This window comes from Lemur catta, chromosome 14, assembly GCF_020740605.2.
Source record: "Lemur catta isolate mLemCat1 chromosome 14, mLemCat1.pri, whole genome shotgun sequence".
Classification (NCBI taxonomy): Eukaryota; Metazoa; Chordata; class Mammalia; order Primates; family Lemuridae; genus Lemur; species Lemur catta.
Window position 1 is genome coordinate 48,348,915 of NC_059141.1, and position 18,891 is coordinate 48,367,805.

At 42.9% G+C, this 18,891-nt stretch overlaps 1 protein-coding gene across 1 annotated transcript in view; it reads right to left on the minus strand.

The window, feature by feature from the left end:
- The window catches only part of PPA1 (inorganic pyrophosphatase 1), a 29,633-nt gene extending 20,848 nt beyond the window's left edge, over positions 1-8,785 (minus strand). Inside the window, exons 1-2 of the mRNA XM_045569340.1 lie at positions 8,605-8,785; positions 5,788-5,846 (exon numbers count right to left, since the gene is read on the minus strand). Of these exons, the coding sequence (XP_045425296.1) occupies positions 5,788-5,846; positions 8,605-8,668 (123 nt within the window). The 5' untranslated portion in view covers positions 8,669-8,785. The remainder of the gene's footprint in view (positions 1-5,787; positions 5,847-8,604) is intronic.
- Positions 8,786-18,891: the final 10,106 nt, after the last annotated feature.

Consider the following 18,891-nt stretch of genomic DNA (forward strand, 5'->3'; position numbering starts at 1 on the left):
GGAAACATACTCTTCATTTAATTACATCCCATCTCTGAACCTCAGTAGTAAAGTTACATGTGTCTTTATTGAGAGACTTATGAACCCCTCATGACTTATGATCCATTTCCAACCCTGGACCTAGTGAACGTGATGAGCTGTATTGCAGAATAACACAAGTGGCTGAAATCAGCATCTTTAAGTTGACTCATGTATTTCTCTAGATAACTTTAGAAATCAAGTAAATACCAGACTTAGAAATAAAATCACCCTCTGATCTCACCACCTATTTTTTAATTTTATTATTTTGTAATAAAATTTGGAGAAAAACAGTGATGACAAAATTTTCTTCTAACTTCATCTAAAGATTAGACATAAAGCAAGAAGCTAATACAAATCAGGAGTAACTCTACTTTTATTATTTTGGGGGAACTTCTAGAGTAGTTCTGGAGTGTAAAATCCCCCCAAAAAGAACTCACCTAGTTAATTAAAAAATGCTCCCTTGGCCAGGCATGGTGCCTCATGCCTGTAATCCCAGCATTTTGGGAGGCCAAGATGGGAGGATCACTGGAGGCCAGGAGTTTGAGACCAGTCCAGGCAACAGAGTGAGACCCCGTCTCTACAAAAAATAAGCAGAAATTAGCCAACATGGTGGCACACCCCTGTAGTCCCATCTCCTTGGGTGGCTGAGGCAAGAGGATCATTTGAGCCCAGGAATTTGAGGTTGCAGTAAGCTATGATGACACCACTGAATTCTAGGCCTGGGCAAAAGAGCAAGACCCTGTCTCAAAAAAAAAAAAATTAAAAATTAGTAGGTTTGGTGGCTCACATATGTAGTCCAAGCTACTTGGGTGGCTGAGGTAGGGCAAACTCTTGAGCCCAGAAATTCAAGGTTATAGTGAGCTGTGATTGAGCCACTGCACTCCAGCCTGGGTAACAGAGCAAGACCCTGTCCCTGAACAAAATAAAAATAAAAAAATTTTTAAAAAGTGCTCCCCCCATAAAGGGGCTGTTGAAACAGTATACCAGATTTCAACATTTCCAAGATTTTACCTTATTCAGTTTTACCAATTGACAATAGCTCTTAACCCTTACTTTTAGGTTTTGGCTGTAAAGTTGGTTATGTGATTATAGAAAAACATACTCTAAGTTGTTAAATGTAAATGGGCCTGGGCTCGGTGGCTCATGCCTGTAGTCCTGGCTACTTTGGAGATTAAGGCAGGAGGATCCCTTGAGGCCAAGAGTTTGAGGCTGTGATTGTACTACTGCACTACAGCCTGGGTAACAGCGTGAGACCCTGTCTCTAAACAGAAGGAAAAAGTAAATGGATTCCTTAATTATTTCATTGGCAAGTCACAAGTCTATTTGAGAAGCAAAGAGAAATAAATAAGATGACTAAAGTTCACATTGCTGTGCCCCTTATTTAGAATTGTGTAACTTAGCAAAGAAAAATATGGCTTATACCAACCAAAAAAAATTTGCTCAACAAATTCTGTTAAGAGTCTGGGGAAAGAGTTAACCTACTAAAGTTAAAAAATAAAAACACACACACAGATACACACACACACACACAAATAAGACTTTCAGTGGTACTCATTTGTTTTCCAGTTACACAGATTTTTCTACTCATAGCAGTTCAAACAAATTCCTGTATTTGATAACACAAACTACCATATGTACCTATATATTAACAAATAACTTAATTTGCCATGTCATAACTAAGAATAAGCTGTTATTTTTTTCCCTTCAGATAAGCTTTAGGATGACTAAATTTTGAAAAAGGATATTCTAACCATAATGTTTATTTTCTTCTCTTTATAAAATCAAATAAAAGGGTCTGCATCTCCAGTTGCCAAACTTTTCTATGGTTTCCAATGACTAAGAATTTTGACCACAGAAACTTTCCCAAGAAAGTTTATACCAAGCTGCAGAAAATATTCTGTTAAGTTTCTGAAGCATCAAACTATTTGATTAGAAGCTTGACTTTCTTTTAGAAGGGAAAAAAAGAAACAGTTTCATATTTATATATGCTTTTATATGTTCCCAATAGTCACCTAAAAAACAAATAGAACCCTACATTGTCAGAATTAGGATTTAACATGAAAGTTTAAGGTACGGAATAGAAAAATATCAAACTTCTAAAATTAAAACACCAGGCCGGGCATGGTGGCTCACGTCTGCAATCCTAGCACTCTGGGAGGCTGAGGCAGGTGGATCGCTTGAGGTCAGGAGTTTGAGACCAGCCTGAGCAAGAGCGAGACCTTGTCTCTACTAAAAATAGAAAGAAATTATCTGGCCAACTAAAATACATATATAGAAAAAAAATTAGCCAGCCATGGTGCCACATGCCTGTAGTCCCAGCTACTCGGGAGGCTAAGGCAATAGGATCGCTTGAGTCCAGGAGTTTGAGGTTGCTGTGAGCTAGGCTGATGCCACGGCACTCACTCTAGCCCGGGCAACAGAGCGAGACTCTGTCTCCAAAAAAAAAAAAAAGAAAAGAAAGAAAATTAAAACATCAAGTCACATTTGAGCACTTAAAGATTTAGATAAAGCATTTACCTACCCAGTGTTGAAACACTGTTTATCCTAAGCTCTAGATTTTCTAAATTTCTGATACCTCAGAAGTTCTATGCTGGAAGATATTCTAAGCTCCAGGTGCTTTTACATTTGATCCCCAAATAAACTCAGAGCAAAGGACACTCCCATAGTTAACAACAACAACAAAATCTCGTGAGGCCTTGCCTTTGCCTTTGCCACCCACCGGATCTGGAAATAATCCAAGTAGTGTATCTCAGTCACAAGAAATTCCAGACCTAGCTAGATTGGTTACCTAATGGCATATGCCAAATTGGACATTGTCCACATTGAAAGGTCCTGACATGGAGTAGAATATAAGTCCTTGGACATTTTTCCTTTGTGGAGCTGTGTTAAAGGCATGTTAATGTGTTAAAGACTGATAATGACATTGCCTTATTATCACCCCTCAGATCACTAACCGTATTAGGAATAAAGTCTAGGGCCAAGCACATGGGAATGTACTTACATAAACTTAATCACATTGGAATTTAAAAAAAAAAAAAAAAAAAGGAAATCACACTATTCTGTAACAAATTGAATTAATCAGATCTTTTTCTTAGGCTACAACCCAAAATAATTTCTGTCTACCACACCCTTATTTGTGTTTTAAACAAATAACTTCCTTAAAAACAAAACAAAACAAAAGAACTCTTTCCGGCCTCTCAGGCAGGAATTAGAAGCACTGAGGTCCACTGAAGTCTGGACCACTGGCAAAATCCAAACCTGTTGCAAGAGCTTTATGCTTTCCAGCTGGGACACAGCGGAACAAGGGCAGAGTCTTCATTTGAGTAATCCACATTATAGACACAACCAGTCCCTTACAAGACTTCAGTGTCGCAGGGTAATCTGAGTGAAGATGTTTCACATGACACCAAAATGTAGCAGTCTCAGTTTCCTATTTTAGAGTAACTTGATGCAGCAGTAAGAGTAGGTACCACAACTTCTATGATCGCTTTTGTCCTTGATGAAAGCCACTATGCACATCAAAAAATAGCTATAATGTAAAAAAACAAACAAACAAACAAAAACAACAAAGTTTTCCTTCCTTGCCATACCTGTATGCCAGGGTAGCATCAATAAACTAAAAGCATGTTTTATAGCTCTTCATTACTCAAAATGGTCAGAGATGTTACTGTAACACGCTTTACAGTATGATATACATACATCACACAACAGATAACTCAAGCCAACCTAATGAGGCCAATTCAAGAGAAGAGGATTTTGCTGTTCATATCAACTCCCGGGAAATCAGATGTAACAAATTAGAGTTTCTGAATAAATACAACTTTGTTAGACTCCCACAGGAAAACACATGCCAATTAGAGGTCCCTTCTGTAACTGTGGCACATAATTGGCCTCAGACTGTTTGCTCTAATGCCTCCAACTGGAGCCCAGCTTAAGCAGGCTCCTCTGAAGCAATGAGTAAATTAGATTTTCTGCCAGTGTCCCAGTGTCAGTACAGAACTGCAGCAATCTTCCTGGCAGAAGTACAATGAGTTTGTCTATTTCTATGTGATAGTCAAGCCAAGAAAAACAGTAAGACTCAGCATACACAAAACCAAAATTTCATATTTACTATTATACTAGATGTCCATTGGAAAGTGATGTTCACATGTATTATATACTAACATCTAGCTAAGGAAGTCAATAACCTATGTAGATTTTACAACACAAAAAGCTTTGTACTCAATGTGAATCAAACTTCCTTATTGAAGAAAAAAATTGAAAGGTATAAAACGAATCAAATATTTGTCTTTAAGTTCCTAAATACAGTACAAACTTTCCACTGGAAAGGAGGCTAAAAAAATTTGTTTTTAAAAATAATTATTTAAAGTTGTACAAATAACACATGCTGTTTGTTAAAAGATTAAAAAATATAAAAAGCCACATAAATAAAACAAAAAGTCACCAGTAATCCCACCGCTAAAGAATGGTAAATATTTTGGTATATAGTTACAGACTTTTTTTCCCCCGAGAAATGTAAAGATTTTTACCAATTTATGGTAAACCTACCAATGTGTGCTAAAGTTGTATTTCCTCAGCTTACTGGTATATATCAGAACAGTCATTTCCTTTTTTTTTTTTTTTTTTTTTTGAGACAGAGTGTCACTTTGTTGCCCGGGCTAGAGTGAGTGCCGTGGCATCAGCCTAGCTCACAGCAACCTCAGACTCCTGGGCTTAAGCGATCCTACTGCCTCAGCCTCCCTAGTAGCTGGGACTACAGGCATGAGCCACCATGCCCGGCTAATTTTTTTGTATATATATTTTTAGTTGGCCAGATAATTTCTTTCTATTTTTAGTAGAGACGGGGTCTCACTCTTGCTCAGGCTGGTCTCGAACTCCTGACCTCGAGCGATCCACCCGCCTCGGCCTCCCAGAGCTAGGATTACAGGCGTGAGCCACCGCGCCCGGCCCAGAACAGTCATTTCCTGTTAGAAGTCTGTGTATTTACCTTTATTAACACTATTTGCAAGTCTTAACTCTCTTAGCCCATTACTGAATGTTCCTATACTCACTGAATAATCTAGTTTATTTTTACTGTTTAACAAACATCCCACAGCCAAAATTCTGTGCTGGCTACCTGTTTTATTTTAAAACCACTAATGAAGTACTAAGATTTTAGTTCCAAATATACATACAGAAAAGACCAATGTGATTTTTTTACAACAGGCAGCTTAAAAACTTTTGCTTTTATTCCTCTTCTCCTTCTCTAATTAAGTTGCTTCTTAAATCAAATAATCTTGTTTTAAGACTGACTTCCTATTTACTCAATGAACCTTTAACTCACAGCACAATGGGGCATTTTAAGCACTTGTTAAGAGACATGTATGAAAACTGATATGTAGAACTAGCTGATCTGAGTAGAGACTATGTCCTGGCCAGGTTTAGTAGCTTATACCTGTAATCCTAGCACTTTGGGAGGCAGAGGAGAGAGGACGGGCTTGAGGCCAGGAGCTTAAGACCACCCTGGGCAATATAGCAAGACCCCATCTCCACAAAAAATTTAAAAATTAGCCTTGTGGCTTGGTGGCACATGCCTATGGTGTCAGCTACTTAGGGAGGCTAAGGCTGGAGGATCACTTGAACCCAGGAATTCAAAGCTGCAGTGAGCTATGATCGTGTCATTGCACTCCAGCCTGGGTGACAGAGTGAAAGACCCTGCCTCAGAAGAAAAAACAAAGAAAGAAAGAAAAAGAAAAAGACTATGTCCAAAAGACAAGGATGCCTTACCTTATCTGCATAAATCGGAATGTCATGAAATGGAGATATATATTGTCCTTTTTCATTTTCTGCAAAATCAATTAGAAGAAGTTATTACTATGATGAATTATACTGCAAAATGTACACAGTACACATTTTATTATACCAACATTTTATTCTTGCACCAGGAAAACTGGTTGTACATTTCACCTTTCCTGACCTTCCTCCAAGACTGGGTTGGGTTTTTGTCCTATACATTTCATAGGCATCTAACAGGTATTAATTCCTATACTGAGAGCAGGAGTGCCCTATACACCTCTGTATCCCCTGAGCCTAGCAGTACCTAGTACACGAAAGGTGATCAAATTGTTTTGAAATGATCTTACATCACTGAACAGTTTACAGAACTATTATGAAATATTTGAGGAGAAGGGAGGGGACCAATTTGCTAAATTATAGAAGACGCTGCTTTAAGTGATATTCTACAAAGACAGCACACCATTTGAGATTATGATTTTCCTTAAAGATAACCAAGTTAATTTCTACCTTGTAGAGATCTAACTATATAAAAAATAACTTTTTAATCTTTTGTTAAAAATAGAGATAGGTCTTGCTATGTTGCCCAGACTTGAACTCCTAGACTCAAGTGACCCTTCCACCTCAGCCTCTGGAGTAGCTGGGGTCACATGTGCATCTGGCTCAAAACATAATCTCAAGACTTCCTCACTATTCTTTAGGAAACCTAAGAGCTGTCCACAATGCATCCCTTCAAGTTTAAAAATCAAAGTGGAATAGGAAAAACTGAACAGTAATCACCCCCAATCCTGTAAAAGTCCCTTTGGAGTGGACTGTGACTTTGTGGTCCTTCCAACCCTTATAAGAGACTGACAAATGTTAACATTGTAAAGGTAAAAAATGTTACTTCTATTTAGGAAGGATGCTAGGAAATCCATGTCTTTAGAAAAGCACTTAAAATTTGATAATGATATAGTTGGTTGGCCGGGCACGGTGCCTCACGCCTGTAATCCTAGCACTCTGGGAGGCCGAGGTGGGCGGATCGTTTGAGCTCAGGAGTTCAAGACCAGCCTGAGCAAGAGCAAGACCCCCGTCTCTACTAAAAATAGAAAGAAATTATGTGGACAGCTAAAAATATATATAGAAAAAATTAGCCGGGCATGGTGGCGTGTGCCTGTAGTCCCAGCTACTTGGGAGGCTGAGGCAGGAGGATTGCTTGAGCCCAGGAGTCTGAGGTTGCTGTGAGCTAGGCTGATGCTACAGCACTCTAGCCTGGGCAACAGAGTGAGACTCTGTCTCAAAAAAAAATAAAAATGATATAGTTTGTTATAATTATTGGTACTTCCTAAATTCCAGAGAGTTCCATTTGATCAAAACAGTTACGTTAGCCATTGGCAAAGTCAGGGAATGGCTTTGGTCTCCCATAATGGCCATCAAATACTCACTACCAATAAATAATCTAAGCAAAAACAGTATGTTTGTTCTGCAGGCATAGCCTGAAGACAATTCCCCAGATGATCCCCTGACCTTCAAACCAGAGAGTCTCTTCTGTAGGCGCCTCCTACAGAGAAATTCTGGAACCAACACTATTTCCAGAAAAAGGTTCAGTGAGTTATTTGTCAAAAGTTCTTGCACTGCCTTTGCTGCTTACTTCCGAAATTAAAGAAAAATGTGGAGTCCCACTCTCCCACTCTTCCTGGGTTTTACCTGGCAGCTGAAGAGCTAGATGTGCAAGCTTTAGCTTTCACTTTCCTCTTCCTCCCACACCAGGCTACTTTTTGCTGGGAGCTTTGTTCGTCTGTTCAATACGTATTCCCATTCGTCCCTTCTATTCCCACCCTTCCTCGCCCTTCACACACCAACTCAGAGTTCACTGCACCTGCCCATTTCCTTCCGAATAAAACTCAAAAGAGGTTAATAGAAGAGCCTTTGGTGACACATTTTCGAACGCCTACGTTATCGCCAATAATCTATTTCCAGTGTGTGGGGGGGTGGTGTGGAGGAGAGAGAATTAAGATAAACCCGCAGGTAGCTTTCCTCCACCTGCGAGGCAAGGACGGCCCAGCGCCACCAGCCTGCAGCCTCTGCGCTTCTAAGCGCAGCTCCAGGTGCAGGACTTGGGGTGGGCACCCCGCGGACGGCGACTCCTGCGCAAGGTGAGAACTTGGCACTTTCTTACTCTTGCTTCCCTGATTGACGTCACCTGTTTGACTTGAGGGGAACAGCTTTCTGTTTCACAAGGAGCATTCCTAGCATCAGCGCTGAGGGAAAACACGTGGCGGGAGACGCAGGAGCACTACTGAGACCCCTGAGGACGGGTCGAGCGCCTCCACTGCGGCGCCGATCTGGGCCTCAGTTTCCCCGTCTGTAAAACGAGCCGACAATCTGAGCTACAGCAGCGGAATTAAGGTCTTTAGGAAGTCATCCCTCCCCCCGCCCCCCGTTCTTCCAAACTGAGCAATCCTCTTACGGGGATTATTTTACCTCCAGGCACCTTTCTAGGGTGACTCAGTGATTTCCTTCTCCCAGCAGACCCTGCCCGAGCCGAACACCTGCGAAACTAGCCCGGTCCCGACTCAGGTCCTCCGGAGAGTGTGAAAGGGGAATATTTCCCTTTAGCAGAGAGGAATGGCCGGAGGCCGACCCACGCCGTCCCGACCCCGACCGCAAGTGTGAAATGTGAGGGCCAGCCAAGCCCCGGGGACGCGCCCGAGGAGCCGGGCCCGCGCGGGGAACAAGGGGATGAGCGCGGGCCGCACCCGCCCGCGGGAGGCGAGGCCCGGGAATGAATGGGCAGGCGGGGAGGGACGGCCGCGGGCCGCCGACACTCACTGAGGAAGACCCGGTAGTCGAGGGTGAAGGGCGCGGCGCGCTCCTCGCTGCTGAAGCTGCTCATGGTGCGGAAGACTAGCCGCCGCTGCCACCGCCACAGAGCTACCAGCCCGCACGCGGCGCCGACTGACAAGGAGAGCCCCGCGCGTGCGCACTGCGAGCACTGGCGCGGCCACCGGGGCGGAGGGCCGCCTTTAACACGGCTCGGCCCGCGCGCTCGCCCCGCCCCGCCGGGCCCAGCCTGTGCGCAGGCGCACTCGCTTTGCCGGCACGCCCACCGCCCAGCCCCGCCCCTCGGGTCCCGCCTCCGGGCACCGGCCCCTGGCTGGGAGCCTGGGCCACGTGGCTGGTTCCGGCTCCGGTTCTGCTCTCCTCCTGAGGTGGCCCGCGGGCTGTGGGCCCGGGCACAGGAGAGCAAATGCCCAGACTCTCGGCTTGCACCAGCCAGGAGTTGACCGCCGACCTCTCCTCCATCACGCACACCGGTAGCTCACCTTTAACCCTCACACCCACGTTCTGTAGAGCAATTCCTTATCTCAAAAGGTGTTGATAAGCACCTGCTTCCCCAGACAGGCCCTGCTTGCGGTCCTAAAGGTGAGAATTTTTCTCATCCGTTTTAGCAAAGTTGAGGCATATTACTGACACCTCTAATGGCTACTGGTCAGGTACCCGCTCCGCTTTCTGGTGTATGACATCGGGCTTTTAACCTCTCTGACTCAGTTTCTCATCCCGGAAACGGAGATAACAATAGTAACTATGCCAAGGCATAGTTACTATTGTTATCTCCGTTTCTACCATGGAGTATTACTCAGCTATAAAAAATAACGGTGATACGACATCTCTTTGGTTCTCCTGGAGAGAGTTGGAACCCATTATATTAAGTGAAGTATCCCAAGAATGGAAAAACAAGCATCACATGTACTCACCAGAAAACTGGTTTCCCTGATCATCACCTAAATGCACGTTGGGGAATGATACCAACTGGATATCAGACTGAGGGGGGGGGGCATGGGTGTATGCCTACATGATGAGTGCGTTGCGCACTGTCTGGGGAATGGTCATGCTTGAAGGTGCTGACTTAGGGAGGTGGGGGTTGGGGGGAGGGGATGGAGGCATGACTACATGGTGAGTGCCAGGTGCACTGTCTGGGGAATGGACACGCTTGAGGCTCTGACTCAGGGGGATGGGTGGGACATGGGCAATATATATAACCTGAGCTTTTGTACCCCCATAATAAGCTGAAATTAAAAAAAAAAAAAAAACAGTAGTAACTATGCCTTGGTTTGTTGGGATGATTAGCTCATCCGACATACGCCAAGAGCGAGGAGCAGAGCCTGGCTCCTTGTAAGCACTCAGAAACTGTAATTATTATTCTCAGCCTCCCCAGTGGGGGAGGATTTACTCTGCCCCCTCCTTACCCAACCCCCTCCAGGTCCCCGGATGCCTAGTTTAAAAAAAAATTTTTTTTTTGATGGGTAGGGTTTCCTTAAATAATGTTTTTGTAGGGCATTAAAAATAATGTGACTTAAAGACATTTTGAGTTAAACTCTTTTTTCAAAACATCTATTGTATAGAATGAGATCTATGAGTATTCAATGAAAACCCAGTAAGATAATTTTCTAGTTATAGTGCCCCTCCCTTTGTCTCCATCCAACTCCCAAACCCCATGGACAACCACTAATTTTTAGAAGGCTTTGATTCACTGACCTTTTGAACATGACACTACACTGTTTTACTGTAGTTAGAATACAAGGGCAGGAAAAGAAACAGTGGAGCAGTAGTTTAGTCAGTAATACTATGTAGGCCTGAAAGCTGAAGACATCTTTGCTGAATGAATACTAAGTAGATCAAGTCTGGAGAATTTTTTGAAGATATGCCCTTTTGATTGAACTGCTTTGTCATTTTTCTGCCTTTGGGCAAACAGAACCAATTTTCTTGGAAAAACCCAGAATCCACTTGTGAACAGACAGAAATGATGCAATAATAATGTGTTACACACACTTTCCCTCCTGCCTCCTGCCAGCTCAGAGCAAGATAATAAAGTCTTATTGACCTTTGGACTGGCACACTAGCTCTTGTTTCATCAAATGTATTCAGGAAACCAATCAAAACCAATCGCAGCAAAACACCCAGCCCTGGTGCATTGTAACTTTTCCTTGCAGGCAAGTGTACTGAGCCCCATAGGCCTGAGAGACCCGTGTTCTATTTCTCATATCTACCTAGGGCCTAACACAGTACCTGGCCTATTGCAGATGTTTAGTGAATCTTTGCTGGACCAATGGTTGGAGTAATTAATGACCAGGAGGGAAAGATACCTTCTTAAGTATATTAGGTTGACAAAGGAGGAGTCCATCTGCTCTCAAACATCATCTTTCTTGCTCTGTAACCAAATCCAATGACACTTCTTAGCCCATATTCTGTCCCCTTTGCTGCAGGTGACCCTGTTGGATATCTCCAATTTCCCAGTGCTCTCTTTTCTTTGGCTTATGAGTACATTCTCTTCTGATGTTCCTCCTACTTCTCTGGCTACTAGTTTCTCATTCTCCCCCTTAGCCTTCATTTCTTCATCGTAATCATCATTGTCTTTCTTCTCATGTTCTCTCTCTCTTTAGAGATTATCCTCTGTCTAGGTTATATATATCTTTGGTGTCAGCTACCACCTATAGGTCCTATAACATGAAAACTTTCAAATCTATAATTAAGTTTTATTTAACACTTACTGTAGCCATGCTCTGTGCTAGGGGGTAGGGATGTAGCCCCACAGGCCCTTACAGAACTTACAGTCTAGGGGGAAGACAGGCTTAAACAAATAAGATAAATTTGGATGAATAGAGTGACAGAGAAAGTGTAGGGCATTACATTTTGGGAACAGGGAACCTCTTCAAGGAAGTGACCTATAACCTGCAACCCGATGTAAGGCTGGTGGTGGGCACTCCTCCCCTCCCTAATGAAAAAAAGAAGCAGCCCACAAGACCTGCTGAAAATAATGCCTGCAAGGCACAGCTAAATTAAAGAATAACCACACCTGGACAGATTACCCTGATAAGAGTCTCGGTTCCTGAAATCCATACATATCACCAGCCCCTCCTAGTTCTCAATACTCACCCTAAAACCATAACAGAACCAAAAGACTCCCATCCCCCAGCTCTAAAACATATATAAGCCCACACAAAACTTCTGGGTGGCATGACTTCTCAGGACCCATGAACCTCGCCCAGGTCCCTCTCTTGGGACCCGTTACCCTCACCCGGGAGCGCTCAGATAAAGCCTTGTTGCTTACCCCTTTCTACTCTGCTCATCTTTCTTCCTCTGGCACTGACCATCCAGAAACCTTACACCTGAATGATGAGAAAGGATACTGAGGTGAAGGGGAGAAGCCAGAAACCAGAAAACTATTAGTAAGAGGTAAACCAGAAAAGTAGCCAGGGTTAAATGGTGGAGAGCCTTGGAAGGTATGGTATGGGGTTTGAACTTTCTCCTAAGAGCAATTGGAAGGCTGAGAAGGGTTTTTAATGAGAAAGTGACATGATCAGAATTGCATTATAAAGAAGCACTGTCAGTAGCTTGGAGCCTGGGTTGAGGTTTAGCAGGACTAGATGTAGAGAAACCAATGAGAAGTGTGCTACATTGGCCCAGGGGAAAGATCATGGTGCTGCCCTGAACTTGGGTGGCCAAAGAGAAGGTGACTGATTACAGAGCTATGTGCAAGGTAGAACCAATGGAGTTGATTATTGATTAGATGGAGTGGAAGATGAGAGAGATGGAGATCTGAGGATGATTTCCATGTTTCTCGCTACAACTGGTTAAGTGGTGTGTCATTTACTGAGATGAAGAGTATTATAGCAAACATAGCAAGCACTACTAGTTGCCTGCCCAATGGCCATATTACTTCCTCCTTTCTAACAGAATCCTGATTTTGTTCAGGAAGCTACTCTGCACACACCTTTGCTTCAGGGTAGCCATCCCCACTCCGTCTTCAACGAATGACTTTTAAGTGAACTAAGACAATCACCTTGCCAGTGACTTTTTTCAGGCATGTAAATGTGATGCAGTTCTGCCCAATGGGATGAAGGGAAGGCTGCTGGAGGGTTTCTGGAAAAGCTTTTCTTTTTTTGACGGCTGCAGAAGCTGTGATTTCTTTCTTTCTTTTTTTTTTTTTAAACACTTAGAAGTAGGCAGAAAATTTTTTCTTTGTCTTAAAAAAAGTATAGTTCTGGATGCTTGTTGTTTGAAGCCACAGAGATTTTGGGGTTGTTTATTATAGCAGCATAATCTTGAAAAAGCTGATTAATACAAATGCCTAATGGTGCTTTAGTCTTTTTTATAAGATATTGACCATGAGGACAGTTTGCTTAGGAACCAAGCTGACATGCAGAGGTCAGCAAAACAGAAAGGAGGACAGAACCTAAGTTCTTAGGATATCTTTGGGCTACTGACTTAACCAACCCTGGAACTACTTTGCCTCTGAACCTCTTGTCTCTTTAAATAATAAATTCCTTATCGTTTAAACCAGTTAAATCAGGACTTTCTTTAACTTGAAACCAAAAGTATCTTAGCAATGAAGAGATGTGTGCTCTTATTACAGAGAAAAGAGTGAATAATTGGCTGGGTGAGGTAACTCACCTGTAATCCCAGCACTTTGGGAGGCTGAGACAGGAGGATTGCCTGAGGGGACCTCACTCTCTCTCTAGTGAGTCTTCTCTGTCAGTTGGTGATGCTATATCTGCCCAGTCAGTGAACCAGGAAGTTCCTCTAGCTCTTTCTGGTCGACCTCTGCAGCAGCCACTGGCAGTTGCCTGCCCAGCACCTGTTCACTCTCCCTTCCTCCTTTCTAACAGGATTCTTTTCAGACACCTACCTGCCCCTGTATGTCCATGTACTTCAGGGGACTCAGTGCCAGCCCCAGCTCCAAGGAATGATCCTTATTAGTCTAAATTAATCACAGTGGTTCCATTCATCATGCCAGTGACTGGTCTGCTCATGGGTACGTGACATGGTTCTGGCCAAAGCAATGTGAGGAGAATGTGACAGAGGCCTAGGAAAGGTTCTCTTGCTTCTATGAGTGATATGCAGCTCTTCTGCTGGACATTGTCACGGAATTGGCCAACCACTGCCTTATAGCCTGTAGGTAATGTTGATACACCTACAATGAAGATGCAGAGTGGAAAACGCTTGACTGTTGGTGATGTCATTGAACTGCTGAATTAACTGGCCCTGGAGCTTTCCTGTCTCAGGTCTTCTTGTTATGTAAGATAATAAATTCATTTTGTTGTTGTGTTTAAACCAGGGTGATTCAGAGTATTCTTTTTCTTGCAGCTGAAAAACATTCAAATGGTCTCAATAGTCTTTCACCCTCTCCCCCAGACTAATGAGATTGGAGATCGACTCTAGTTCCAGCATAGGCCTTAATTTGTCTAAATCAGTCATTGTAATCTCGTCATCATTAGCTGTTCAGGAACCCCATCCCAGAACATGGGATTCAGGACGTGGCATTGCCCTGCCCATAGGGGTTGGTTCAGGAATGGGTACCTGACCCAATCTGAGCCACTGAGAGTTTGCTACCTCCTTCTGCTCTTAGGGAAAGTCGTGACAGTAGAGATTCCTAGCTCCTCTCCCAGCCCTCTCTCTCTTTCTCTTTCTATCTCGATGTAAACAGGAAAGCATGTAGCTCAGATTGCTGATGGCTTCTCTACACCGAGAGCAGACTCAGGAAGAACTTCACCTGGTAGATGGCAAAGCAGAGGAATGGCAGTAACCTGGGTCCTAGGTGACACTGTTGAGCCCCTGGACCAACCAGTTCCCTGCACTTAGCTGTTACATGAGCCATTGTGTCCTTTTTAGTTTTAGCTAGTTGGAATCAAGTTTATATTAGGGGCAACTAAAAGCATCACAGAAAATGACCCATTCTCCCACATGCTATCAGACCAGGTAACATTGAACTGATCTCTCAGACATCTCTTGAACTTGTTGCCCCTTCTCATCCCTATTTCCTAGCCAATCGCAGATTTCTCACCTGTATTCCTGCAAATACCTCCTATTTTACTAGTCTCCAGCTCCATCTCCCTCCCGGTTCACTCTCTCCATCCTTCCAACATGAGCTCTAAAAGATGAAGTTCTGAGTGCATCACTTCCCTGCTTCAAACTCTCCTCTCTATGTGGTTGTCTCTAACTTGTTCCTTAAGACTTCTTTCAAGCTTCTTCTGGGAACCTTTTATTGACACCCCTTAGGCTGTTCCCTGACTTCCTTGGCCAACGATGGTACCCCCATTGTAGAAAGCACCGTACCACATTATGATTTTTCTGCCTTCTGTCTCTGTTCACTGGACTATGGTGTGGTCCTATGACTCAACAGATACTAAGTTTGTTGAGTGAATACAAACTAGAATTAAGTTTCATCTAAACTGTCTCATGTACTTATAAATGGGGAGTTAACCACACAGGTAATCTGTTACAATGTTAAGAACACTGGACTGCAGTCCACAAAGCCTGAAATTTTGTATTGCTGTCAACACTTATGAGCTGTAGGGACCTAAAGGATGTGCCTTAGCCTCCACATAACTCAATTTCTCATCTGCAAAATGAAAATACTGCAATTATGTTGGCGGTAACATAAACTACTGTCTACCCCTTTTGAAGGGATAGATATTTTGCCTGAAAACTTTTCATTCACAGTGAAAAAGCAAAAAGGGAAAAACTATTAATGCAATGGAAAGTAAAACGTAAACACCAAACTCTTTCATAATGAGTTTATTTTCCATAATTTATAGCATAGATAATGGGATCATTTTGCAAAGACAGGGACTAGAGGAGAATAAAGGAGGTGATTATGATCATTAGAGGTGGCTTCCAGGCCCCATCAGATAGCACTATGGATAAACAGAATACATAACACAAAATGCTTTTCTTTGGGGGCAGTCAAAACACATAAATGTAGGTTGCTCAGTCACTAAAAGAGATTGACTTGGCTGTTCTAACCTCCACACAGAAAGGAAGACAGAGAGGGTGGTGATGGGGGAGAGTGATTACTCCTCAAACAGAGAGTGATTTAACACCACCACTGGCTATGTGACAGATAAACTAATTTGCCCGAATCACTAAGTTTGGGTTTTTCCACCCACATTAATTTGGTTGCTTGCACATGACAACAGCATCATTTGTTGGTGACAGGATTCAAAGACCTGGGCATTGCAGCTAGCAAGAGAGCACAAACAACTCAAGGCAGGACACTACAGCCAGTTCAGCAGCTTTTGCTCCTTCAGTGACCACAAGGGCAGGGGAGCCCATGGCTGCCTTCAGGGCTTGATGTGGTGTTGGATTGAACTATTAATACATTTAAACATTTTACCTAAACTGCTGGTATTCCTTCCATTGCAAATCTTTGGAAGCCATTGAATGTGACGGAAATTAGGTCTTGTGGCCAAAATAGCAGTCTGGAGCCTGTGGCTGGCTGGTTTTATTTTTAGGATTATAGGAGACTTCCATCAAGCCTCTTTCTTTTATTCTGAACCTCAGTTTCCCACATGCAGGAAGGAGAGGCCGCAGCAACTTGGTCAATGGCAGAAACCTGGGCTTCGTGGTAAAATGAACCAAGATTTGAGCCTCAGTTTCAGCACCTCCTAGTTATATGACTTTCAGTAAGTTACTTCTTTAAGCCTTGCTTTTCCCACCTATAATATGGGAATAATAATAAATACCTGCTTATTTCATTACTTCATTCACTCAACATTTACTGAGTGCCTCGTATGCACCAGGCAATATCCTAGCTCTGAGCCCACGAGGGTAAGTGAAATAAACGTGGCTATTGTCCTCACAGAGCTTAGGGTCCATTGTGAGAAATAAGTATTAATAACAGACACAAAGCACTCAGTACTATGCCTGGCTTTTAACAGGCACTGAATGAATGTTTTGAGTTGACCAGAAATTTAATTATTGAAATTCACTAGCATTTTGATATACATCAATTCCATTTTCATTGATCCCATTCCTAACTCAGGGCCTTTGCACATGTTGCTTTGTCTGGGTTCATTCCTCAGCTAGTCACATGGCTCCCTCTCTCACTTTTTCATATCTGCATTCAAATGTCACCTTCTCAGAGGGGCCACACCTAAGCCCCTATTGAAATAGATCTCCCACCTTTATCACACTCCATCTTCTTACCTTGCTTGAAACCCATTCTTGATAGGTTTAAAAAAATGTCTATTCATGAAAAATACCTCTTAGATTTAGGGCAAATTTTTATGCAAAATTCTCTACCATATTTTTAAAAGGTAGATTTGAAGACACTTTACAATAAAAGATATAAGAATGGCCAATATGCACACAAAAAGAGGCCCAGCATCACTAGTCATCAGGGAACTTTAAGAAGATTGCTGCTACTAAGTGTTGGCAAGGATGTGGAACAACTGGAACACTCATACACTGCTGATGGGAATGCAAACTGGGAATGCAAAGCGTTTTAGAAAACACTTTGGCAGTTTCTGACACAGTTAAACTACATATAATACATACCATGTAATCCAGCAATCTCTTAGATACTTACCTAAGAGAACTGAAAACATACATATATATAAGGACTTATATATGAATGTTCATAGCAGCATTATTCATAATAGCCAAAAACTGGTAACAGCTATCAACTGATGAATGGATAAACAAAATGTGATATATCCATATGATGGAATAGTACTCAGCAACAGAAAGGAATGAGCTACTGATACATGCTACAATATGAATGAATCTCAAAAAAACATCATGCTAAGTGAAAGAAGCCAGACTCAAGGCTACGTACTATCTGATTCCATGGACATGGCATTCTGAAATTAGATGGGTAGTTTTCTGGGTACAGAAGCAGGGAGAGGATTAACTATAAACTGGCACTTTTTAGGATGATGGGAATATCTTCAGTGTGGTAGTGGTTACACAACTGTATATGATTGCTAAAACTCATCAAACTGTAGTCTTAAAATTGGTGAATTTTATCACATGTAAATTATGCCTCCACAAAGCTGTTACAAAAAAATTTAAATATATAGATACTTACGCATAGAGAATGACTCTATACTTATCTCTCATGGTGGGATTAGGGTGCTTTTCATTTTCTTATCTTTGCAGAGAGAGAAAAAACACAATAAAATGCCATGAACATAAATAATTGGGTTATTCAACAAGGAATCTCTTGTCGATTCAACATTGTTTGCTTGTAATGCAGCCCATTTGGGTCACCTCATTCTCATCTGTCTTTCCTCAGTGGCACTTCTGAGGGGTGAGCTGAGGAAACGGATGCAATACGGTACAGAGCTTAATAGCAATGCCTTGTCCATCCAGCCCTCGGTTTGGCTCTGACCTTGATTTTTGGATGAATACACAGTAGACTAATGATAGGGGACTCTCATCCTACTTTGCCAACCCCACCCTCCATTCCAACCCAGATCAACTCATGCGTCCTCCAGGCCCCAAGAGAAAGTCTTCAGCACAGGGCTGGGCAGACTGTGGTTTGTGGGGTCCGGGCTGGGTACCCGCCTCTGGCTCACATTGGTCTGTTGGGTGCTGCGTGGTCTTGGTGAAGTCAAGAGGCCATTCATCAGTGGAGACCCGCGATGAGAACTACTGCTCATGCTACACATGGCAGGACACGGAGTCCCTCCAAGAGCCCCTCTGGGGGGGTCCTCAGTGTCAACAGACCTCTGGCCCTTTTCCCCTATCACACATCCAGTTCATCTCCGAACTTTCCACTTGCAAAAGGGCAGTCACCTTAGGAGACCTGGCCATCCCGTAGGCAGAGAATGGCACATCAGAAGTCTGCATTGCTTGCCCTAGAATGCTTTGGCTGCACAAGGCCTCCAACAGCATCCAGGTGTCAGGACACAGGAATCCAGTGAGGATCATAAAGCTATAATTATAAAAATAGCTTCATAAAAAATATCCCATGGGGGGGATACACAATTTTATAGCCACTCTAGTCAAGAAGTATAGCCCAGCAGAGAGGCTCAGAACAGTCGGGGTGGGCACAGGGGAGTGAGAAAATCACTGCTATCCTTGAGCCTCTGCTTTGTCACCCACAAATGATAAGTTGGGAGAGACCCCAAGTTCCCAACTTTGGGTCTCTGTCCTCAGGGTTCACACAGGCACTATTTTCAGGAACTACTTTTAGTTATCTAAAAATTCCACACATTATTCACAGTAGCCAAAAGGTGAAACAACCCAAGTGTCCATTGGCAGATGAATGGATAAGCAAAATGTCCATACAATGGAATATTATTCAGCCTTTGAAAGCAAGGAAATAATTTT